The sequence below is a fragment of the Macrotis lagotis genome, chromosome 2 (genome assembly GCF_037893015.1).
Source record: "Macrotis lagotis isolate mMagLag1 chromosome 2, bilby.v1.9.chrom.fasta, whole genome shotgun sequence".
In the NCBI taxonomy this organism is placed as follows: domain Eukaryota; kingdom Metazoa; phylum Chordata; class Mammalia; order Peramelemorphia; family Peramelidae; genus Macrotis; species Macrotis lagotis.
In genome coordinates, this window is record NC_133659.1 from 122,832,261 (window position 1) to 122,858,310 (window position 26,050).

Here is a 26,050-nt window from a genome sequence, read left to right on the forward strand (position 1 = left end):
CTGGATATTATAGAGTAGTTCAGAAGTGGGGAGAAATTGGGGTTGAAAAGAAAATGAGTTCAATTTTAGATATGTTGAGTTTATGATGACTTACATGGCTTACAGGGGTATCCAGTTAAAGATGTCCAATAGAAATCTACAGATGAGTATCTGGAAGTTAGGAAAAAGTAAGCACATCTGGGGGCAGCTAGGTGGCATAGTGGATAAAGCACCAGCCTTGGAGTCAGGAGTACCTGGGTTCACATCTGGTCTCAGACACTTATTAATTACTTAGCTGTGTGGCATTGGGCAAGTCACTTAACCCCGTTTGCCTTGCAAAAACCTAAAAAAAAAGTAAGCACCATAATGTTGTTCAGTTGTTTGCATCTTTCTGACCCCATGTGGGGTTTTCTTAAGAGACTAAAGAAGTTTAGCCATTTTCTTCTATAGCTCATTTCGAAGAAAAGGAGACTAAGGCAAATAGGTGACTTACCTCTATGGGGCTGCTACATGTTACTGTGAATAGAGCATTGACCCTAGACTCAGGAGGACCTGAGTCCAAATCTGGCCTCAGATATTTTATAATTACCTAGCTATGTGATCTTGGGCAAGTTATTTAACCTTATTGCCTTGCAAAAAACACTTTAAAAAAGTGAGTTGCCTCTAGTCACAGAGCTAATAAATATCTGAGACTGGATTTGAACTCAGGTATTCCTCATTTTAAGGCTAACACTCTAGCCACTGAACCACAAAGCTGGACAATAGGAGTTCATGAATTTACCAAGAGAAATAGATAAAGGAAGTCCTGCACAGATTAATGTGGAGCACCCTTCTCTAAAGAAAGATCTGGTAAAGGAGACTGAAGAAAGAGAGAACCAGAATAGAGAAATTCCATAGAAACCTAGAGAGAAGAAGGTAATCAATAGTGTCAATGTCTGAGAAGAGTTTAAGAGAAAAGAGAATCCAGAAAAGGTTTTTAGATCTCAAAGTTAAAAGATCTTTTTCTTTTTTTTCTTTTGGTTTTATAAAGTTTATTTACAGAGCTATTATACAATTTCATTGAGTAACATCAAGTCATTTGCTTATCAAATTATGAGAAAACTTTCTAAACACCAAATATTACTACTATTTTTGATTTATGGATTGAAAAACCAAAACCATCAAAATGATAAATTTTATTTTTCAATCTTTAAAAGTTTTTACTTTAGACAAATTCTTGCACTTGTGGTTCATGTCATTCATCTCTCTGTACTTTTGTTGCTGTTTCATCTCCTGCAAGTTTTTCAGTCACCACCTTCACCATGCAATTCCATTAGTTTTCTGAATTCAGATTTAGACTTCTTGAGCATCTTGACCTTTCAAAGCAAATAACATCATTAAGAGAGAGTAAATGAATTGACAAGGTTTATCTTTTTTGATACTATCTGAAGTCAGTTTACTAACAACTTCTTTCAAGTCATATGCCTGGATCTCCCAGGTCATTATTTCTTTCATTTTCTTATATATTTGATGGATCTGTTGGTGCTGAGAATTATAAGGGCCCTTATGGATCTACTTGTTGCAGTTTTAAATAAAACCACAACAAAAACATAGTAAATAGCCATCAGTCATTTTGATATCAACATAGGCTTCAATCTTTGTCTGCCACTTTTTGACCATGAAATGCATCTTAGGCAAGATATATTCCATAGAAACTAATCAAATGATTTTTGCCCTGAATATCATCAGTAATTAACTTGATCTTATGAAAATAAACTTCATCATTCTGCAGATTAGCAAGGCTCACTTCAAAACATATTTGAAAATATCAAAGGCAACTGTCATTCCTTGAGTCTTTATAACTAGTGTCTTGACAATATTGTGTATATATTGAAAATAACTGATGCTTTGATATCAAAACAATCTTTCTCTAAAAATAGATCAACCACTTTCTTCTTGGCTCCCTTTTTTTTTGCTCCTTTGGTGAGGTACTTATTCTTGCCCATCACAAGATCCCTACGTGAAAGCCAAAAACAATTAGAGAATTTTAGTTAAATTTTGAAGTGAATAGTTTCAGCTTAATTATTAAGTACAGGCTAGACTGTTAATTATAAAAAATGGGGGGTGGTGGAAGCACATCAATTAAATATGGACCTCCCCAGAATCTTAGTTACAAAAGGGAGATGAGATTTGTGATAATAATTAGTGGAGTGGACATAACAAGTGAAGTTTTTTTGAGAATGGAGAAAACATGGTCATGTTTGTAAGTAGTAAACTAGAAGAATATAAAGATAAGTGAGAGACTGGGGATGATGGAAGGGGCAATCTATTGAAGAAGAAAATTGTTTTCACTAACAGAGAAGTGATAGCTTGACTGTATTCTGTCCTCATTGGACCTTGAGTACCATGATCTGTTTTAGGCACCACAGTTCAAGGACATTGATAAGCTAGAGAGAGGTATAACCAGCATAGCAAAAGGTCTCAAATCCGTGATATATAGGGATATGTTGAAGGAAATAGGTAATAATCATAATGTTTGTCCTTTGTTCTGGGAGAAGACAATGGCATCAAGAGAGATGATATCATAACAAGCACATGAATTGGATTGGGGGGGGGGGGGTTGTGCTTAAATCACCAGTCTCACTTTCTCATCCATAGCTATCTGGGTCCATTAGGACGACTGGATGGGAGGCCATCAAGGTTAAGTTACCTGCCCAAAGTTACACAGTTAGTAAGAATCAAGTGTCTGAGGCTGAATTTGAACTCCCACCTTCCTGATTCCTAGACCAGTGCTCTATCCACTGCACCACCTAGCTGCCCCTAAGCAAACAGGTATGTTTAGCCTGGAGAAAAGACATCATCATCACAGCTGTGTTCAAGTGCCTGAAGGGTTGTCTTATGAAGGAATTATTACACTTATTCTGTTGGGCCCCAGATGGAAAAATTAGGAGTAAGGGGTGGAAATCACAAAGAGGCCAGTATCAGGGAAAAAATTTCTAACATTTAGAGTTGGCCAAAAGTTGAGGGCTGCCCAGTGAAGTGGTATGGTATCCCTTTTTGTAGTCATAAAATAAAAACTGGACAGTTATTTGATGGGCACATTATAACAATGATTTCTTTGACATATGGATTGGACTAGATGGCTGCTATGATCCATTTCAACTCTCAAAAGATTGAAACAGATATGGGAACAGAGACAGATTATTTGGTGGTTATTGATATTTTCATAAGAAGTCAAACTACAGAGGAATTTAATGGAGTAAGTAGGGTGAATATTTAGCAACTTAGTGGACATGCTTATAAAATTGAGGCTAAATTTTTAGTCACTGAACATACAGTTTCCCTACTTATCCAATGGAAAACTTCTACATTTAACTTTCTTAGGAATAACAAACAGGTCAGGATACTCAAGAATAAGAGAAACCACACTTAGGAAATGAACACACATATATGAGAATCATATTGTTAATATTTCCAATGCTGTTTCATTCATTTAATAAAAAATCATTTTCAAAGTACTAACATACTACTTTAAGGGTCTAAGATTTCATGAGGGTTTTTTTTTTTTTGGTAAAGTCTACCAGGTGTGTCCTGAAGCACTGCCAAGCACTTTATGGCACTGCAAAATCCTAAACATGTCCTTCATTCTCTTGATCCCATCACAACTTGAAAATAAAATGGCAGGTCTCTGTTTTTGCTTGCTTATCTTAACTAGTACATAGACAACACCAAATAAACACAAGTGGAAGGCAGATAATTAAGCTCTTTCCATGGTCCCAGTGAAAGCAAGCACATAACAGTAACAAAGAAATTGAGATGTCTCAAAATGTTTAAATAAAACCTTGCCAAGAAGATCAGCAGGTCAAGGCTGCAACCCCACCCCCACCCCCCAAACAGTCATGGTGAGACAATTAAATTTGAAAGCTACTCAGCTCATGGAGTGAAAGGAGTAAAAAAAACTTTGTTTTTGTCAATTGCTCACTTCCCATATGGCATTTCTAAATAAAACATAGTAATTACAAAAAATTCACTTTATGCTATGAATAGATTAAGAAGACAGGCAAATAATCAAACATCCAAGTCATCTACAGTTGATTCCCCTTGAAAAGACCACTTCCATGAATAAAAGTAAGCCTGAGAGAATTCAGTTCAGTTCTGAACACTACGTTCTATAAATGGTCCTAAATCTGGAAAAGCTCAAGTTCCAGTTGAAACTGAGAATTTACCACAATCCAGGGAGCTCTTGACACAGGTCCTCCTACTTCTTAGTTTGCTTGGACAGGTGTTCATTTGGTTATGATAGCAAATTGAGGAAGTGTTGAAGATGGAGTTGTCAGCTGGCAATTTGGAAGTGAGGAACACAGAGAGTTCTGGGCAAAACTTCAAGAATTGGAAGTTGTGAGCCTTGGTAAAGGTAGTAGAGGAAGAAACAAAACTATATCCAGAGCCATTGAGTTCAAACAAAGCCTATAATGTTTCTTGTGATTTTTTTTAAATAAAAATTTCTGGAAGTATTTTCCATTCTTGGCTTTGGCATGTAAAGTGCTTATATTTATCTTAGTGATATTTGAATGTATGATTTTTAGGACCTTTTTGTATTTGAAATATATTGTGGGACATGGGGTCCATAATCAATCAATTAGTGATAATTTAGTAAGATGTACAAACTCACCATAGTTCTGTGAAGTAAATAGTGCAATTATTACTATACTTCAATATGACAATACCAACATCAGTTTTAAAGAGTTAATTCATTGATAATTCCAAGCCAAACTTCTTGGGTTCAAAACTTTCATGCACTGGTTACTCTATAAAGAGAAGATTTTCTGATATGTCATGTTCCTTAGAAAAGGAAGGTTAGTGCACATAATTTATGTATAATATTCTATTTGAAACATAAAATCAGATAAAGGTTCTAGTCTTTTGAAAAGAAATACTCCAGCCAAGAATTTTAACTGATCAAGAAGTTTGAGGTAGTTGTTAGTTTATTGCTGTCCTTTGTGCTGGAAGAAGACCAAAATGATATATCTATTTTGGATTAAAGTACTGCTGTTGGTCCTATGGCTGATTAGAAGGCTCTACCATGGATCAGGCACAAATAATCCACATGAATATTTAGAGACATTTCTAAATTTGTGCATCTCATTTTTTTTTATTGGGCTAATGCAGTTCTGTTTTGTTTGTAGGGAGCACAATGCCTTCTCTGATGAGGGTCCACCATTGCTGGGCAACCTTGTGCCAGGGTCTTCCATGTTTCACTAATGATTTCAAAGTTCTTCAGAGAAAACTTAAGAGAAACCTTGTATTGCTTCTTCTGACTTCCACTGAGAACTTGTCTTGTGTGAGTTCTCTATAAAAATAGTCTTTTAGGCAAATGTACATTTGACATTCAAACAACATGGCCATTTGTATATCATTCCATAGAGAAAATTTCAGAAGATAAAACACCTTCAGATATACATATATATATATATATATATATATATAATATATATATACAGTCAACTATAACTTATTCAAACAAATATATTAAATACCCATTTTAAAGGAAGGAGAGTTGTTTAAAATATCAGCCATTCAAATGGAAGACTTAACTAAACCCTGGACTTCTAGGGTAGATTCAAGATGGTAGAAAAAGCATCCAGCTGAGCTCTCCCAACATACCCCTCCAAAAAACTTTAATATAATGACTCAAATTGAATTCTGGAGTGGCAGAACTAACAAAAAGTCAGATGAGACATTCTTTCAGTCTAAGACAACATAGGAGGTTGGAAAGAAAGATCTTGGACATGGGTGAAGAGGCTGACCCAAGTGAATGAAACACCAGTGGTAGGATTAGATAGTAGTGACAGAAGTAGTGACAGCTTTGGAATCTCTTGGTAGAAAAGGACCAAGATTGAGATTTATCTTTTGAGCTTTTGCTCCAGATGTTCCATTTGAATGGTTGTTCTGTGTCTCTCACAGGTAGGAAGGTGTTAGTAGCCCCACTTTACATTTGAGGTTTAATGATAAACCTTACAGATCCAGTCCTCCACCCACTTGTGTCTGATTACATAATACATGATAAAACAATTCATTGTCATCTTTCATTGTAATAACTGAAGTGTCTGAGGTCACATTTGAACTCAGGTCCTCCTGACTCCAGGATTGGTGCTCTATCCACTGAGCCACCTAGCTGCCCCCCAGACAGTATTTTTTCATCATGATTCCTTTGGAATTGTGAAAATAGCATCTTCTGAAAGAAGTCTTACCCAGGATGATAATATTTCGCATCTTCCCTCTGTTTACCTTTCATTTGTAAAATTATTCATTATATTACATTTACATATGACATTCAAACTAAGATTCAATTATTAATAGAAATCTTTTTTGCATCTTGTCTACACATTCCTTCCCCCTCTGCCATTAGACAGTGAGCTCCTGGGGGCAGGGATGGTTGGCACCTTTCTTTGGATTGCAGCAGGAACTTAATAAGTACCTCTTGGTCACGTGAAGATGTGAAAACATCAATTACCTTACAAATCTAGAGTTACTATATTCATATATTTATTTAGGTGCTATATATTATATTATATTATATTATGTATTATACATATATTTAGGTTCTAACTGAATGTTAGATTGTCAAATTAGATCTTTCATTTTGCAGAGAAATATCAATATATTATACCTATATTTTGGTGCTAACTGAATGTTAGACTGTCAAGTTCAATCTTTCATTTTACAGAGAAATACCAATATATTATAACTATATTACACATATATTATACATATATTTAGGTGCTAACTGAATGCTAGATTGTCAAATTCGATCTTTCATTTTACAGAGAAATACAAATATATTATAAATATATTATACCTATATTTTGATGCTACCTGAATGTTAGACTGTCAAGTTCAATTTTTCATTTTACAGAGAAATACCAATATATTATAAATATATTATACCTATATTTTGGTGCTACCTGAATGTTAGACTGTCAAGTTCCATTTTTCATTTTACAGAGAAATACCAATACATTATAAATATATTATACATAGATTTAGGTGCTAACCGAATGTTAGACTGCATAATTCAATCTTTCATTTTACAGATTAGTGCCAATATATGGTAAATATATTATACATAGATTTAGGTGCTAACTGAATGTTAGACTGTCAAGTTCGAACTTTCATTTTACAGAGAAATGAGGTCTGAGAGAGATTGGGCGAATTGCCCCGGAAGTGCAACCGGCAGGTGACCTTTCCTCGGAGATCTGCGCAGTCACCTACATACAGGATTACGCCCAGGCGCATCTTCCCAGCCTCCTCAGGCGCGCCCCCGGCTCGGGTTCCCGTACGTGCACGTGTGTGCGTGCGCGACCCCGTCGGCAGACGCAAGGGGAGGGGGCGGGGCCGGGAGGTTGCAGGACGATGGCGGCCATAGCCGGGACCTCCGCGCGCCTGCGGAGATACGTGGTGGCCCCAGCGGGGCCACATAGCGCCTCTCTGATCATGCTGCACGGTTCAGGTGGATTACGACTTTATGCGAGGGTTTTCCGCGGCGTGGGTGGAGGGACTGGTTCCTTTCTTCCTCCTCCTGACCCCTTCTCACGCCGGGCCTGAATGGCGCGAGGCCTGCTGGCGGGGCTGCCGCCGGGGAGGCGCGAGCGGCCCCGCCCACCCAGCCCCGCCCCCACTCCCACTCCCACTCCCACCCCGCCCCGCCCCCACTCCCACCCCACCCCCCACCCCGCGCCCTCCGCATCCCTAAGGGAGTTACAGCTTAGAACTAGAGGTGAGGCCCCTTCCTTCATTTTATAGCTGGGGAGACTGAGGCACGAGTGGTCCTACCGATGTATATTATATTTTATTATATTATATTATATTATATTATATTATATTATATTATATTATATTATATTATATTACAGTATATTATATTATATTATATTATTATTATATTATTATTATATTATATAATATATCTCCTGGGGGGTTACTCTGCCATAGACCATAGAGTCCAGGCAGAGGAGGTTCAAGACCAGACAGCCATAGTGACAGAATAATTTGTATTCTGTTCTGTGCCTCTCACGGCTAGGTAGGTGTTCGTGGCCCCACTTTACAGTTGAAGTTTAATGATAAACCCTCCAGACCCAGCCCTCCACTCACTTGTGTCTGATTACATAAAACAATTCATTGTCATCTTTCACTATAATAACTTCAAGACTGGATTCGAACTCACATCTTCCGCACAGCAGACCCAGTTCTCCATCTGTTGTTCTTTTAAAGATTAAAGTTGCTCAGGATTTAGTTTTCTCGCCTTGTTCTCTGACTTCAGAACTCAGTCATTTCTTTCTTTGAGCACAGGGACAGTCTTCTGCCTCTTTTTCACACACACACACACACACACACACACACACACAAACAGTAGGCGCTTAATAAATGTTTGTTGATTATTAATTAGTTAATTCTATTTTCCATCAGCAGCTTTCACTTATTGTGATTTTCAACTGATGCCACTGTTACCTTTAAAACATTTTCATTTGCCTTTTAAAAGTTAAATAGATGGTATTTAGGGTTTCCTGATGTTTCAGGCCTCAGTTTTCTCAGCTGTGAAATGAGAACGATGGATTGGATGTGACAGAACTCTCAACTTCCTTCCTACTCATGATCTATTTTCCTAAGGGAAGAGTGTAATAAAGTCAAAGGAAAGATATAATAGACACTGCATTCTAGAACTTTTAGCTGGGAACTGTATCCCAGGCCTCAGCATAATGTCAGATATATAGTAGGTGGTACATAAATGTTACTGAATGACTTATTGAGGGGGATATGGAAGGACCACATTGATCAGAGGAAACAGTGGAAAGGAGGATGAATTGGAAGTGAAGAGAAGAGAATTTTTAAAAGGCTCAAATCTTGTAATTTGCATGTAGACTTGGGGCCAAATGTCTTGCCCCTTGCCTGATTTTCAAAATATAAAATAAAAAGTTTAAATAGATGATCCTATACCTTTAAGCTCGGAATACATAAGCATATAATTTTCTTGCAAGCGAATGTTTTGTAAATCATAAAGAATTTTATAAATGCGCCTAGGTGGGGCTGTTGATAGAGTACTGGCCCTGGAGTCAGGACTACCTGGGTTCAAATTCGGCCTCAGACACTTAATTACCTAGCTTTGTGGCCTTGGGCGAGCCATTTAACCCCATTTGCCTTGCCAAAAAAACCTAAAAAAAAAAATGAGTTAATATGTGTTTTGGGGGTTTATATAGAATATTAAAGACAATTATATCTGGAAGGGTCTATTAAAATTATCAGTCCCTCATTTTGACAGATGGAAAATTAAGGCCCCTAAGAAATTAATTGATCCATTTCAGATCTGGAACCAAGGTCTTAAAGACTGCCCAAATTCAGACTTATTTCAAGACAGTAATAATCTAGATGAGGGGAAAAAAATCAACATATGCAAAGTTATTATAGTTATCAAGTTATCTCAGTTGAAGATAACAATAAATTGTTTTATAATACCTTATGAGATGGGGTCGGTGGCACAGTGGATAAAGCACTGGCCCTGGAGTCAGGAATACCTGGGTTCAAATAAGGTCTTGGACACTTAATGATTACTTAGCTTTGTGGCCTTGGGCAAGCCACTTAATCCCATTTGCCTTGCAAAAAACGTAAAAAAAAATCATGCATGAGATGGCATAGTGAGTTGAATACTGAATTTGGAGTTGGAAGATAAAGATTCAGTTCCTACTTTCTGACCTTTACTAGCATTGTTCCCAAAATTCTAGAGGAGTTGACCAAAGAAGTTCCCCTAGATGGTGAAATAAATATCTGATCCTTCTGATACAGATTATCAGATGGATGGATTGCCATAAAGAGTTTAAACTGAAGTAGGGGGATCTTTTTTCAAAGAAACTGGTATTTACTCTGAATCTTAATTAATGAAGAATCATAAATTTAGAGTTTATAAGCACTAAATTTAGTCTAATGTAATCATTTAGTTTAACCTTCTTTGTTTTGAAGACAAGGAAAGAGGCCCAGGGAATTGAAGTGACTCTAAATCCAGTCTCATTTGTTCATACACCTTGCTTCCTGTAGGGAGATCAGATTGTGCCTTCCAACTATGATTTAAGGGGTTTGGGACATTATCCTATAGGCAATAGGTATCCTTTGAAAATGGTTTAATGGGGTGGCTAGGTGGCACAGTGGATAAAGCACCGGCCCTGGAGTCAGGAGTACCTGGGTTCAAATCTGGTCTGAGACACTTAATAATTACCTAGCCCTGTGGCCTTAGGCAAGCCACTTAACCCCATTGCCTTGCAAAAAAAAAAAAAACCTTAAAGAAAAAAAGAAAATTGTTCAATAGAGGAGTTATAAGGGATGTAGGAAGATTAGTTTTTATGGCACATGTGGGATGAATTAGGTCTTAAGGAAAGGTAATAGGGAAAAATTAAAAGGAAATTGCAGGTAGGCTATTGGAAGTCTTGTGATTATATGAGCCTAAACTAGATGGTGTCAGAGAAATAACAATGGATGAGATGAATCATTTTAGGAAGAAAGAATTTATAGGGTTTTTTTGTGACTGAATGAGGGTACAAAAGAAGAAGGTGGAGCCAAAGATGGCTCCAAGGATTTAAGTTAATTTAAAAATGTTATTTCATACCCTAAGTATCTAGAAAATCTAAAATTATCATGTTTGATTAAAAAAATCCTCTCTAAAAGAACTCCAAGCTTTATTTTCTTATTCTCTTTATCTATGTTTATTCAAATTCCTTTCTTCATGTTTAATTTGAAAAGAATTACCAATTTTTTTACAACTTGTAGCATATTCTTGGTTTCTAATATTTTTTTCTTACTGATAAAGGAAAATTTCCAGAGCTTTCTTTCAAAATGCAAGTAGTGGAACCTTTTTTTTATTAGACTCTAAATCATTGCTTGTTGAATTAAATAATGCTGCTGCTGGGGGACAAGACTGACATCCATTTTGGAGGCTTGTCATACATACATACATACATATATATATATATATATATATGTATATATACATATATATATATATATAGAATTTTATTATGTAGTTAGATTTGAAGAGCAAATAATTGACTCTTAGTGTATCTAAATTTATGTAAAAATGAGCCATTATAGCAAGGTCTGTTTTACTCTTCTGTAATGGAGAATAATTTTTCCAGGTGGACTTTGTGAATGTATAAGCATCTCTTTTTTGTTTTGTTTTGCTAAGCAAAGGGGAAAGTGACTTGCCCAAGGTCACAGAGTTAGGTAAATATTAAGTATATGGGGCCTGATTTGAACTTGGTTCTTCTTGACTCCAGGGTGGGGTGCTCTATCCATTGCACCTCCTAGCTGATCCTGAATATCTCTTCTTAGAGCATTTTGTTTTTCTTTCCAAGATAGAAAAAGAGATTTTCATAGACATATTTTTGCTATTTAAAATGTTGAAAGGAACCAGATACTGGGCCTTACTTGTCATCTGTAGGAAAACAGGTGGAAGGTAAAGTTTGACCCAATTTAACTTGAACCTTTCCTACTACTAAGGCATGCAGTGAAAACAATTCAAACTTTCTTTAAAGTGACAGGGAAATGCATTTATTATTTATTTAATTTTTCTTAAATGGAAAATATAATAAATTTCACTGAGAATTTTTCTGGTTCAATCATCTGGTTTTGGTTTGTTCTTTTACTGATTTTTATCCTAGCAGGATTTTGGAATATATGAACATAAGGAAATTAATGAGGCATACTAACTTTTGTATCTTTTAAAGTATTAAATTTAATTTTTTGAGGAAATAATTTTTAGTAGAAAGAGAAAATTATAGCTGTAGGGAGACTCCTCCACAAATAACTTTGAATTGTACAGTTATTATTTTTGTTCTTCATTATATTTGGAATTTAACTAAAAGAACAACTCATGAAAAAGCAGATTGTTTTAACTGATGGTGTTACTAGTTTATTTTATTTTTTCTTACTAGTGTTCTTTACCAATTGGATAGTCATTTTATTTAATAGTTCTTCCCAGGACTTTTACCCAGTGTGGATATAGTATATTAACAGTATTATAGATTAAAAACTGGGAATTAGAGTTAGAGTCTCTGTAGTTCACCTTCATTTTACAGATAGGAAAACTGGAATTCAAAGACAGTGACTTGCTTTTGGTCACATGAGCAGATGATAGAGGCAGGACTTGAATTCATATTCTCAGTCTTTAAAGCTAGATATAAATTAATTATTCTCATTATCATTTGTATCTTTTATTTTTAATTGATATTTTAATTTTTCCAATTATATGTTAAAGTTTTTCAACATTCATGCATTTGCATATGCATATTTTAAAGTTATATAATTTCCTTCCAACTTCCCTTCCCACCCCTCCTCCCTTCAGTGGCAGTGGTGAATATTGTACATGCACATTTGTGTTTAGCATGTTTACCTCTTTTCACTGGAGTTTAAATAGAAACAGTCTCAGGACGAGTCATTAATTTACTATTCTCTTCAGACTTGGACAGGTGAGCAAGGTAAAAATATAAATCCATTTTATGTAAATTCACTAAATCCAACTTTAAGATAATTCTAGGAGCAGATAGAGCAAGAAGAATGTTATATAATTCATCATGTTTCCACATGACCTTTATTTTTTTCTGCTAAATCTCTTTGTTTTGAAAGTATTTATTCCATATAGCTTTAGAGATTGAGTGTTTGGCATAGTGACATCTATTAAAAATGTTCTTAATTTTTTATATATCATTGTTATGTGGGAATAATTATTGGCAACAATTCTGACTGGTAATGATCTGATTCTAGTACAGGTTATTTGTTGACTTCCCAGGAGTATTGTGAAATTTGTATTTTGGAGGTCTTGTCATCTGTCATTTGTGAGGCAGAGTTTCTTATATATAATTCCAGACATCCATTAGGTTCTAAATTTTACAGTCTATAGTAATGCCTTACATGGTTTCTACTGTGTATAATAAGAAGTACAGACTTTTTAAGGGATAACTTTTCTTTAATTTCTTGTGATCTGATCCTTAATTGTAATCATAAACCACTCTGTTTCTGTAAATAAATCTTGCATAAAATCATGTAGTAAAGCCACAGAATTCATCAGGCAAGAAGTACTTCAGTAAGGGACAGAAGAAGAGAATTAGTATTTGGTGATTCCCTGATTAAGGCTTCTGATGCAACTATTTGTTGGCCCCATAACAACAATAGTCCTGTAAGGAAAAGGAAGAAGCATTTGAATGTCTTAGGCTGTGCTAAACTGTGCTAAATTTACAGATGTGATCTCAGTATCTGTAAGAGTTATCAGAGTGAATGACCACACATTTCTGATGCTTCACATGAGCACAAAAGACATTGCCATAAATACTGCAAAAGATATTAAAAGTGATTTTGAAGTCTTAGAAAATAAAGTGAAGGCCAAAGTGGCACAAGTTGACAAGTTGTATTTTCTTCTCAATTGCCTTTTGAATGAAGAAATGCCCAAAACCCCAATAAGAGAAACACGTGAACAGCTGCTGGATAAAAATGTTTTCTGAAAATGATATTTAGATTTCTAGACAAATACTTTAAAAATTGGAGATAGAAAATAGTCTCTGCTTGGTGTAGATGAAATGGTAATAATTGCCAGTGTTTCTCAACAGATGACACACAGAGCCACTCATTTTATAGTTTGGATCTGTGTTTTTCCTCTCAAGAAAAATGACCTTTGCACTACCAGAACAAAAATGACTAGGGAGTGCATGTCCACAATAAGAGTGAGTTAGTAAGAGAGAGCATCTCTCTTTCCTTGATAAATTTGACATCTGACTCAGATAGACTTCATCTTTCAGCTCTGAAAAAACTGGAAGATATTATCTAAGCCACTCTTAGTGATACCTGAACCATAAGAGAATATGGGAGAGATACCAACAGATTGCAAAAGACCTATGGCCTGATTTTCAAAAGAGGAAAAGATCAAAGATTGCAAAGTTAAATCAGTGAATTTGACTTGTATGCTTAGGAAAATTTTCAATTAGATTATTAAAAAGATAGTAACTATCTAGAAACCAGTGCAGTGATTACAAAGAACCAGCATGGTTTAATCCAAAATGCTTTCTTACTTTATTTTTTTCTTTCCCTCCCCTTCTCCCTCCCTCCTTCCCTCTATCCCTCCCTCCCTTCCTCCCTTCCTTCCTTCCTTCCTTCCTTCCTTCCTTCCTTCCTTCCTTCCTTCCTTCCTTCCTTCCTTCCTTCCTTCCTTATGAAGGGGATGCTGTGGATATGGTTTGCATCTGTGGCAGTTCAATGACAAAGTGTATAGAGTGCATTTTTTGTATAGTCTTTGGTATAGTCCCCAGCACATACTGTTTGCCATATTAAACTTAATACCCTTTCCTTCCCTGTTATAGATTTTACCAGAATTTCACATAAGTATCTCTTACTATTCTTGAGAAGAAGATGGATTAAATTATTCAATCGATTAAAAAATAGTTGGATGACTAGGCTCTGTGATTAGTAGTTAGTATTTTTATTGATGACATGGGAGAATGTCTTTAGTGTAGTCCCCCCCCAAGAATCTGTGATTGATCCTTTACTGTTTAACATTTTGTCAATAATTTGCATAAAGGCATAGATATAATGCTTTTTAAGTTTTCATATGACATAAAATTAAGAGGCATGGTTAGCATACTGAATGACAGAATTGGAATTCAAAAATGTCTTAACAGACTAGATAGACCATTAGGAAGAATCTGGTAATTTGAAATTCAGTAGATACGATGACTCAGATATGGGATTCAAAAGATCAACTTCACAAATATAGGATGGAGGAGTCATGATAGCAGTTCTGGAATAGATCTGGGGGGTTTTGTGGACTGTAAGTATAACGTAAGTCAGTATTATGATCAGTTAACCAAAAAAATGATGATGTAATCATGATGTGTATTCCAGGGATAGGGATGAAATCATCTTACCGTAGTATTCTTATAAGATCTCACCTGGATCAGTTCTGGACTCCATAGCTTTCAAACACTGATAAACCAGAGAGTGTCCACAGGCGGACATACAGGATGTTGAAAGGTGTTGAGTCTGTGTCATCTAAAGAAGCAGCATGTTGAACCTAGAGAAAAGATCAAAAGGTCTGTGCTGAGAAGTAACATGGTGTAGTGGATAGAGCTCCAGAGCAGGGAAGCTGGACCTAGAGCATGAGTACCCAGGTCTTGTGGAGCCTGAGACTGTGGAGATGGGGACCACCTTCCCCATCCCCTGCTCTACCACTTCTGCTAGTGGGACCTTAGTCAAACCATTTCACAATAGTTCTAGACTTTATTTTTCTCATGTTTAAAATTAGAGTTGTATTAAGATCCTTAACAGTTCACGTGACCCAAGATCCCTTCCAGCTCTAAATCTGTGATGGTGATTTTATCATAACTGTCTTCAAATATTTGAAGGTCTATCATGTGGAAAAGGGATTGGACTTGTTCTATTTTACCCCAAAATAAAGAACCAGATGCAATAGATAGAAGTTGTAATTCAGGTCCTTCTGACTTTGGAGCTGGTACTCAATCCATTGTGCCATCTAGCTACTCCAAAGAGTTACATTTAGACTTGATGTTTGGGGGAAAAAACAGATTTTTCCATCAATTAGAAGTGGAATGGGTGTGATAAGGATCCCTGTCTTAGAAGGATCTGCTAATAGTTAAAACTGCCGTTTCCCACTTGTTATCTAATGGACATTCCTTTCAGACATGCTTTGGAATTGTTTGCTTTTGAGGTCAGTCAATCAATAAGCATTTATTAAGCAGCTGCTTTGTGCCAGATTCTGTGGGTCTAATGTCTACAGTCTATGATTCTGTGAAATTTGTGTATTGTTGGTGCAGTTCATGTTGAAACTGCTTATGGAGAATTCTTTGAGACAATGATAATGATGGTGGCTTTGAAATAGAATTTTAATCATGACTGTAATTGAATGTTCTAGTATAGCTAATATTTTTTATATTGCATTGAATTATTATACTTATGTTCCATAACTTTTGTAATTTAGGAAATACGACTAATTAAAATGAGATTCAGCTAAATTAGGCAGTGTAAGTGAATAATCTTCTGCAAAATATAATTTTAATTTTAAATAAATAGTTGGACATGAACTTATTAAACTAATAGTGATCATATATGATTCATGGACTTAATTTTCTAATGCTATTTCATCTTCACTGGCTTTATAGTTCTTATACATCACTAAGCTAACTATTGAATTTTTTTTTTATTCTAACTGACTTATACAAAGCTACCATCCAAGTACAGTGCTGGATTGAAAAAAAAATCATCCTTTAAATTGGTTTTTTAAAAATTGATTAAAGAACCATTTAACTTAATAGTTTGGAAAGTTTACTATGATGTATATTTTAATTTTGGTAGCCATCTATGTCCATAAAGAAATTTCAATAGTTGACTTTGAAATTCATTTGAGGGAAAGCCTGGTTTTAGTTACTTATCTAATACTAATATGATATGACATTGTTGTGAATCACAGATGATAGTTCTAGGTTTCTGATTTAATAAAACCACCCCTACCCCTACTCCTGTTGAGTGGGTTTCAGTACCATTCTAATGATATAGTAATTCAGTAATTAGGCATTCATTTTAAATGGACTTCTGTATAGAGAATGATTAAGCATGTCTTACACTTAAAATCTTGGCTTTAGGTAAGAATCATAGACAAAATCTTAGAGGTTTAGTTCAATTCTTCACCTTCTCCACCCTGTACCATCAGGAAATTATGGTTGACCTTACTTGCAGTTATTTACTAATTCTCAGAAGGATTACTTCCTTCTGTTTTTTTTTTTGTTTTGTTTTGCTTTTTACACTGAAGGGTGTATATTAATTGTTTCAAATAAATAAAAATTTATCAAAACAATTTAGGTTTCAGTAAGCGAATAAATCAAAATATACTATCAACTCATTTTGGAGAAGTGGTAAGATAATGAAATCTAGCAATGATGGAGTTTCACAAACATCAATTACGCTTAAGAATTTATTTGCTAGCCTAAGGAATTAATTTTAAAAAATAACAAGCAAATGGAACATAGAATTTTTTTAAAAGTTTATATATTTGGAGAAATTTTCTTTTAATATGTTTTGCTAGGGTAAATTTAACTAATGAGAAAATGCAAAACTTCATAAGCTCTTCCTCAGGAACTAGTGATGAAACCATGAACAAAAGTCATAGAATTTTTTAGTCATTGTTAATTAAGACAAGCAGTTCTATTTCTTTTTATTATTTAGCTTCCAGGGGTGTAGCATGAAAATGTTCGAATAATAAAAAGCTATCTTATTTTCATGTATTTTTCTGTTTATTAAAGACTATATATTATATATTATATTGTTAGTGTTATAAGGATTGCTCTAATAATGATTGATTTCATCAAGAATGACTTAAATCAAGAATAGTGAAATTTATACTAAACATTTAACAATTTCAGTGGAAAAATTTTGATTTCCAGCTTCTATATTTAAAATATTTATCTTCAAAAAAATCTTTATCTTCATGTATCCTCAGGTGATTCTGGTCAAGGATTCAGAGGATGGATCAGTCAAGTTTTAAATCATGATCTAGTTTTTCAACACATAAAAATCATTTATCCAACAGCTCCTTCCAGGTATGTACTGTTTGGTCTCATGGACCAATTAACTTTTTTTAAAACATAAAATGCATATAGTAATGGTGAGAAAATTTGTTAAAAATTAATTCCTTATACTTTGACTTTTTAATAAATGTGCCATTATCTTTTAAATAATTTAAAGAATAAGTTTAAAGAATCTGAGATGTCTTGAATTAAGAAGTGGACGACAATATTCTGAAGAAACTAATGTCTTGGGGGAAGCTAGGTGACGCAGTGCATTGAGCACTGGTCTTGGAGTCAGGAGTACCTGAGTTCAAATCCAGCCCTCAGACACTTAATAATTACCTAGCTGTGTGGCCTTGGCCAAGCCACTTAACCCCATTTGCCTTGCAAAATAAAGAAGCTAATATCTTTTCATAGAGAAGTCACCAATTCAGAATTAGAAAGTGTTAAAGAAAATATAACTCCCTCTTCATGAGTATGTAATCTGAAATAGATCAATTGAAAAATGTAATTAGTCACTATCAGCAGTATTTGAAAGAGTCAGAAAAAAGCAAAATGTTTCAATTTTTAGAAAATGGGGGCGGCTAGGTGGCCCAGTGAATAGAGCACCGGCCTTGGAGTCAGGAGTACCTGGGTTCAAATCCAACCTCAGACACTTGATAATTACCTAGCCGTGTGGCCTTGGGCAAGCCACTTAACCCCATTGCCTTGAAAAATATAAAAAGAAAGAAAATGAAGAGTAGAATTTGGCAACTATGAGTTGGTAACTTTGACTTCAGTTCCTAGGAAAGCTTAGAACAGAGGTGTCAGATGTGTGACCCATAGGCCACAGTGCAAACCACAACACTGACTTGGACCAGAACCAGATTAAAATGTAAATGACAAATTTTTAACAAAATAAAAAAAACACAATAAAAGATAATGTCAATATATGGTTTTTTTCAAGTCAGTATGCATCCTGTAGTGATCCCTTGTTATATGCGGTTTAGTGGCCCCTGTTTCCATTTGACTTTGACAATATTGTTTTAGAACATATTTTTAAGAGATGGTTAGTGAAAATCTAGAAAAGTATCAGGGAGTAAGAACTTACATGACTATTAGAATAGATCATTCAGGTCTAAACTTATTTTTTTGATGGGGTTACTATACTGGAATCTGGAGAATGTTGTAATTTCAATTGTCCAAAGATAGTATTCTTTATTCTTATGGAATTTTCTTATGGAATGGTTGATAAGGGCTAAATATTTGGAACTAGGTGACCGGTCAGACTCAAAGAGTAGTTAGTCACTGATGGATTGTACTTGCCATGTGCTGTTAATGTTTTTTGTCAATGAATTCAGGAAAGACATAAATAAAATCCTTACCAGATTTGCAAATGATGCAAAGTTGGAAGAAATTACTAATACTCTTTAGTGAAAGAGTCAATATCCTAAAAAAAACTTGATAGGTTAGAACATTGGAATGAATTTAATAAGTGAAACTCAGAGTTTAAGATAAAATCTTACTTAAGTACAAAAAATCAATTTCGTAAATATAAGATAGATCATTAATAGTCAACAGTTTACAACAGTTTATCTAAAGATATATGCATTTTGGAAGACTCAATATGCATTAGTAATGTGAGAGAACAACTAGAAAAACTAACAGAATCTTGGGTTTCATTAAGACAAGAACAACTTTGAAAAATATTATTTGTTATTCTGCCCTGGTTAGACTATATATGTAGGACTGAGTTCATATCTGTCTGCCCTCTTTTATGAAGGAATGACACTAATAAGTCATCATTAGTGAATGTACAGAGGATGGCAAATGACTTTGTGCAATTACCTTCCTACCAATAGTTTACATTTCTATAATGATTCAAAGTTTGCAAAAGCATTTATATATATATATATATATATATATATATATATATATATATATTTATGTATGTATATATACATATTTAAAATATTATTTCATTTAATATCATATAAAGATTTGTTGAAGGAACTAAGGTAAATAGCCTAGAAAATAGTAGGGTTGGGGGAACACAAAAACCTTCCTCAAGTATTTGAAATGCTGACAAACTGGGAATTTTTGGTCCCATAGGGCAGAACAGTGTAATAGAGTAAAGTCTGAAGAAAGGGAATTTGCATTTGACTTCAGGAAATCCTTGCTAATAGTTAGAGGTATCCCAAAGTAGAATGGGTTACCTTGAGTGTAAGGTATTCTTTCTCATTTTCAGTCTTCAAGTAAAGAATGGATGAACCCTTTCTTGTTTCTACAGATAAGATTCTTTTATCAGCTGTAAATTAGATTAGATCATAGTTCATTTTTATTTTTTAACTTTTTTTAAAATTTATTTTTTCAACTATATGTAAAGAGAGTTTTCAACTTTCATTTTTTCTAAAGTTTTCTGCCTTCCAACCTACCCTCCCTCTGCCTTAAGGTAGCAAGTAATCTGATATAAATTATACATGCACAATCATTTTACACACTTTTTTCCATATAGTTATAAAGAATCATAGCAAAAAGGAAAACACAAGAAAGAAAAAAACCCAAAAACTAAATTAAAAGGGGTGGCTAGGTGGTGTGGTGAATAGAGCACTGGCCCTGTAGTCAGGAGTACCTGAGTTCAAATCCAGCCTCAGACACTTAATAATTACCTAGCTCTGTGGCTTTGGGCAAGGTACTTAACCCCATTGCCTTGCAAAAACTTTAAAAAAAAAAAAAAGAAAGAATACACAGAACCCCTCCAGAAAGAGACTCCATGATAAAAACTTCAAGACTTATTATAGCCAAATTTCAGAACTCTTCATATAAAGGAGAGAATATTATAAGCAACTATCATTTGTGAAGTTACCAGCTGAGACCTTCACAGCCTCTCAATGCTTAGATTCCTTTAAGATACTTGTAGTTAATTAGATCAGGGTTTGTGTTAGTCCTTGCTTCACTTAACAAGGGGTTAAGTACCTTGGGTGGCTGGGGAGGGGGGAGAGGAGAGAGATAAAGTATGAGAGAAAATAGGTCTGGAGGGAGGGTCATAATAGTTCAAGAAATGTTTTGGCTTTGGATGATACTTTGGCTCATGTGGAGGTTTGTGTGTACTAGGAGAGTACTTGGAAAGGGGGTAAGGTAAAAATGATTATAATTATAATTTATGTAAATTTAGACAAAGAAATCAAGCAAACAATCTGTGATAATACTTTGACAACAATATGTGCTTTTCAAGCAATCAAGTAATCAAACTGTGATTGATGATACCTGATTAATAGTACTGGAGTGATAACACCAGGGGAAGAGGCACAAAGATTTATAATTTTAGAGGAAAAGAAGGAAGAATGTGAATGAAGAATAAATTCTGTTTCATAGATTTAGGCCAGAGAGGGCATAAGATGCATTCCTACTTGGATTTAAAAATCTACCTTAATCTATAGGGAAGGGGGGGACAGGAAAAGGGAAAGATAAGGGAAGAAGGGACTGATAAAAGGGAAGGTGAAGATATAAGTGAAAATAAACTGGAAATTAAAATTTATAAAAAATTAAAATTTAATTTTTAAAAGGAAAGTCAAAGGGGAAAGGTAGTAAAATTTTGGTGAGGAGGTATAGGAGGAAAGAAAAGAGAAAAATATAAATGGAGAAAGATAGCATGAAGGGAAATACAAAAGTAGTAATCTTAACTAAATGTGAATGGGAAGAACTGTCCCATAAAACAAAAGCAGATAGCAGAATGGATTAAAAAAACAGAATCCTATAAAATGTTGCTTACAAGAAACACATTTGAAGTAGAGATACACACAGGATAAAGGTAAAAGGTTGGAGTAAAATATATTATACCTCAGCTGAAGTAAAAAACATCAGGGATAGCAATCCTAATCTCAGATAAAGTAAAAGCAAAAATCAAAGGGATAAGCAGGGAAACTACATCTTCTTAAAAGGCACCATTGGCAATGAGCTATATCATTACTAAACATTCATGTACCTAGTGGTATAGTATCCATTCCTAAAGGAAAAGCTGAGTGAATTACAAGGATATATAGACAGCAAAACTTTAATAATTGGAGATCTCAATCTCCATCTCTCAGAACTAGATAAATCTAACCACCAAATAAACAAGAAAGAAGTTAAGAAGGTGAATGAAATCTTAGAAAACTTAGATGTGATAGACCTCTGGAGAAAATTTAATGAGGAAAGAAAAGAATATATATCTCAGCATTACATGGTACTATACCAAATTGATCATGGACTAAGGTACAAAAACCTTATAATCAAATGCAGGAAAAAAAAGAAGTAATAAATACATACCTCTCAGACCATGATGCAATAAGAATTACTTGTAATAAAGGGCCATGGAAAAATAAACCAAGAACTAACTGGAAATTAAATAACTTTATCTTAAATAATGGGTGGATCAAGCAGCAAATAATAGAAATAATCAATAATTATATCCAAGAAAATAGTAATAATGAGACATTATGCCAAAATTTAGGCAGTCAAGGCAGTTTTGAGGGGAGACTTTCTATCACTAAATACCTATGTGAATAAAATAGAGAAAGAGATCAATGAATTGGGTATGCAACCCAAAAAGCTAGAAAAAGAACAAATTAAAGATCCCCAATCAAATTCCAAATTAGGAATTCTGAAAATCAAGTGAGAGATTAATAAAATTGAAAGCAAGAAAACCATTGATCTCATATATAAAACGAAGAGTTGGTTTTATGAAAAAACCAATAAAATAGACAAACCTTTAGTTAATCTGATTAAAAAGAGAAAGAAGATAATGAAATTACTAGTATCAAAAGTGAAAAGGGTGAACTAACTCCTAATGAGGACGAAATTAAAGCAATAATTAGGAACTACTTTGCTGAACTATATGCCAATAAATTGGATAACCTGAGTGAAATGAATGTTTACAAAAAATACAAACTCCCCAGTTTAACAGAAGAAATAAATTACTTAACCCCATTTCAGAAAAAGAAGAAACCATCAGTAAACTCCCTAAGAAAAAGTCTCCAGTCCAGATGGATTTATAAGTGAATTCTACCACATTTAATGAGCAGCTAATTCCTATTCTACTCAAACTATTTTTAAAAATATGAGTTCTGCCAAATTCCTCTTATGACACCAACATGGTACTGATACCTAAACCAGGATGAACCAAAACAAAGAAAATTATAGACCAATCTTCCTAACTAATATTGATGCTAAAATCTTAAATTAAATTGAGACTACTACAAGTTATTACTAGGATAATGCATCATGATCAGGTAGAATTTATACCATGTAGGCAGGGATGGTTCAATATTAGGAAGACACTCAGCATAATTAAATATATCAATAGCAAAACCAACAGATATCATATGATAATCTGAATAGATGCTGAAAAAGCCTTTGATAAACATCCATTCCTATTAAAAACACTAGAAAGTTTTGTAATAAATGGATTTTTCCTTAAAATAATAAATAGTATCTATCAAAAACATTAACAAATATTATATGTAATGGGAATGAACTTGGAGCATTTCCAGTAAATTCAGGGCTGAAACAAGGATGCTCATTATCACCATCATCAGTTTAGTATTAGAAATGCTAGCTGTAGAAATAAGAGAAGAAAAAGAAATTGAAGGAATCAGAATTGGCAATGAGGAAGATAAGTTTTCACTCTTTGCAGATGATATAATGGTATACTTAGAGAACCCAAGAAAGCTCCGTGAAACTATTAACAAATTCAGCAAAGTAGCAGGATACAAAATAAACCGACATAAATCATCATTTCTATATATGAATAGCAAAGCCCAAGAGCAAGAGATAGAAAGAGAAATTCCATTTAAAATAACTATAGACAACATTAACTACTTGACAATCTACTTCCCAAGAAAAACTCAGAAACTATGAATACAATTAATAAAGCATTTGTCGCCCAAGTAAAATCAATCTAAATAATTGGAAAATGTCAATTGGTCATGTTTAGGTCAAGCTAATATGATAAAAATGACAATTCTGCTCAAGTTAAATTACTTATTTAATGCCATATCAGTCAAACTACCAAATAACTACTTTATCAAGCTAGAAAAAAATAGTAACAATTCATCTGAAACAACAAAAGGGCAAGAACAGCAAAATAACGAATGGATAAAAAAAAGTAAAGGAAGGTGGCCTAGCTCTACCAAATCTAAAACTATCCTATAATGCAAGTCATCAAAACTGGCTGTAGTGGTTAAGAAATAGAGTATAATAAATCAGTGGATTAGGATAGGTTAAAAAAAAAATCTCAGTAAATGACTACAGCAATCTACCTTTTGACAAACCCAAAGACATCAGCTTCTGGGATAAGAATTCATTTGATAAACATTGTTGGGAAAACTGGAAAATAGTATGGCAAAAACTAGGCATAGATCCATATCTTACACCATACGCCAAAATAAGATCAAAATGGGTACAGGATTTAGACAGTAAAGGGCGATACCATAGATGATATAGTAGACCAAGAGATATTCTATCAGATCTATGGAAAAGGGATAAATTTATCATCAAAAAAAAAAGAATTGGAGTACATTATAAACTGAAAAATGAATGATTTTGACTATATTAAATCAAAAAGTTTTGTACTAATAAAATCAGTGCTCCCAAAATTAGAAGGAAAGGAGAAATCTGGGAAACAATCTTCACTACTGGGAGTTCTGATAAAGTCTCGTTTCTAAAATATTTAGAGAATTGCATCAGATTTCTAAGGTTACACAAGTCATTCCTCAATTGATAATGGTCAAAGAATATGAATAGAGGATTTTCAAATGAAGAAATTAAAGCTATTTATAATGATATAGAAAAATGCTCCAAATCATTATTGATGGGGCAGCTAGGTGGCACAGTGGATAGAGCACCAGCCCTGGAGTCAGGAGAACCTGAGTTCAAACCCAGTCTCAGACACATAATAATACCTAGCTGTGTGACCTTGGGCAAGTCACTTAACCCCAATGCCTTGCAAAAACTAAGAAAAATAACCAAATCATTATTGATAAGACCAAATACAAATTAAAACAACAATGAGATATCACCTCACATCTATCAAGTTGGTGAAGATGATAAAAAGGGAAAATGATCAATGTTGGAGAGGTTGTGGGAGGATTAGGACACTTATGCATTGCTGGTAGAGTTGTTAATGGATCCAACCATTCTGGAGAACAATATGGAATTATACCTAAAGAGTAATAATACTGTTTATATCCTTTGACCCAGCAATTCCAAATCTTTAAGGAATTATTTAAAAAAATGGGAAAAGTCCTAAAATATTCAAAGCAGCTCTTTTTGTAGTGGCAAAGAATTGGAAATTTGAGGGGATGCCCATCAATTGGAGAATGGCTAAACAAGTTATGATACATGAATACTACAGAATATAGTTCTATAAAAAACCATAAATGATAATACTCTAGAGAAGCATAGAATGACATGGGATCTGATGCTGAGTGATAAGAACAGAACCAAGACAACAATGTCATCAACAACAACATTGTGAGATGATCAACCTTGATGGTTGATCTTGATGGCAAGCTAAGACAACCATATCAGACTGCTATAGACAATGTTATCTCCATCCAGAGGAAGCAAAACAAAGCAAAACAAACAAAAAAACGAGCCCTTCAGAATCTTATGTATCTCTTTCCCTTAATCCTAATTCCTCATACAGAAAAATGACTAATTTGTAAACATTTATCAAAAATATGTATATACAATGCTAACCTGACTGTTCACCTCTGAAGAGAGGGGGGGGTGGAAAGGGAGAGTAGAAGGAAATTTTGTAACTTAAAGATATACATGTGCATATGAATGAAAAATAAATACTTTTTAAAAAATAAAGGTTAAAAAAAGAATTATAGGGCAAAATGAAGTTGGAAAGATTTCAACATTCACTTCTGGAAAAACATCTTAAAAGGAAAATTCTCAGTGATATCATGGCCAAAATCCAGAGCTTCCATGTTAAAGAATAAAAAACACTGCAAGAATCCAAAGGAGTTACAATATCAAGTAACCACACCTTCCCTGTTTCCTTCTTCTCAGATTTTTTCCTTGCATTTTCATTTTCCAAATTTCATTCTTGAGAGCTTCCCAGACCTTCTTGGCAGAGTTCCCTTTCAGAATTGTGATCCTCGAGATTTTTTCTTCTTGTTTCTCTAAACCTCAAAATCTGTTCTCTGCAAAATCTAATGTAAATATGAGATATCTCAGTTTCTGCTCTATCACATATTCAAATGTCGTAATAAAGATTTATGCAAGGAATCTTGAGATCATCTTGTTAAACCCATGTAGGTTATAAATGAGGAAACTGAGGCCTAGAGAGATTATGTGATGGTCCCACAGTCACAGCAGTGATAAGTCCTCTGACTCCAAATCTAGATCCCTTTCTACAATACCTTTCGTCAGTAATCTTTCTCTGTGTGGTTCCCATCATTTCCATATTAGCAATCATGTCTTTATGACTTAAAAATTAAAATAAAAAGTCAAAAATT

The 26,050-nt window shown here is 34.4% G+C and overlaps 1 protein-coding gene and 1 pseudogene across 5 annotated transcripts in view; one reads left to right on the forward strand and one right to left on the reverse strand.

The window, feature by feature from the left end:
• Positions 1-1,183: 1,183 nt before the first annotated feature.
• Positions 1,184-6,949, reverse strand: LOC141511945 (small ribosomal subunit protein eS1 pseudogene; annotated as a pseudogene).
• Positions 6,950-7,322: 373 nt separating this feature from the next.
• LYPLAL1 (lysophospholipase like 1) overlaps positions 7,323-26,050 on the forward strand; it is a 124,265-nt gene continuing 105,537 nt past the window's right edge. For 2 of the 5 annotated variants that reach the window (XM_074222694.1, XM_074222693.1), the window contains exons 1-2: positions 7,477-7,735; positions 17,498-17,597. In XM_074222694.1, the coding sequence (XP_074078795.1) occupies positions 7,564-7,735; positions 17,498-17,597 (272 nt within the window). In that variant the 5' untranslated portion in view covers positions 7,477-7,563. The other 3 variants (XR_012475726.1, XM_074222690.1, XM_074222692.1) reach the window with 2 other exon arrangements.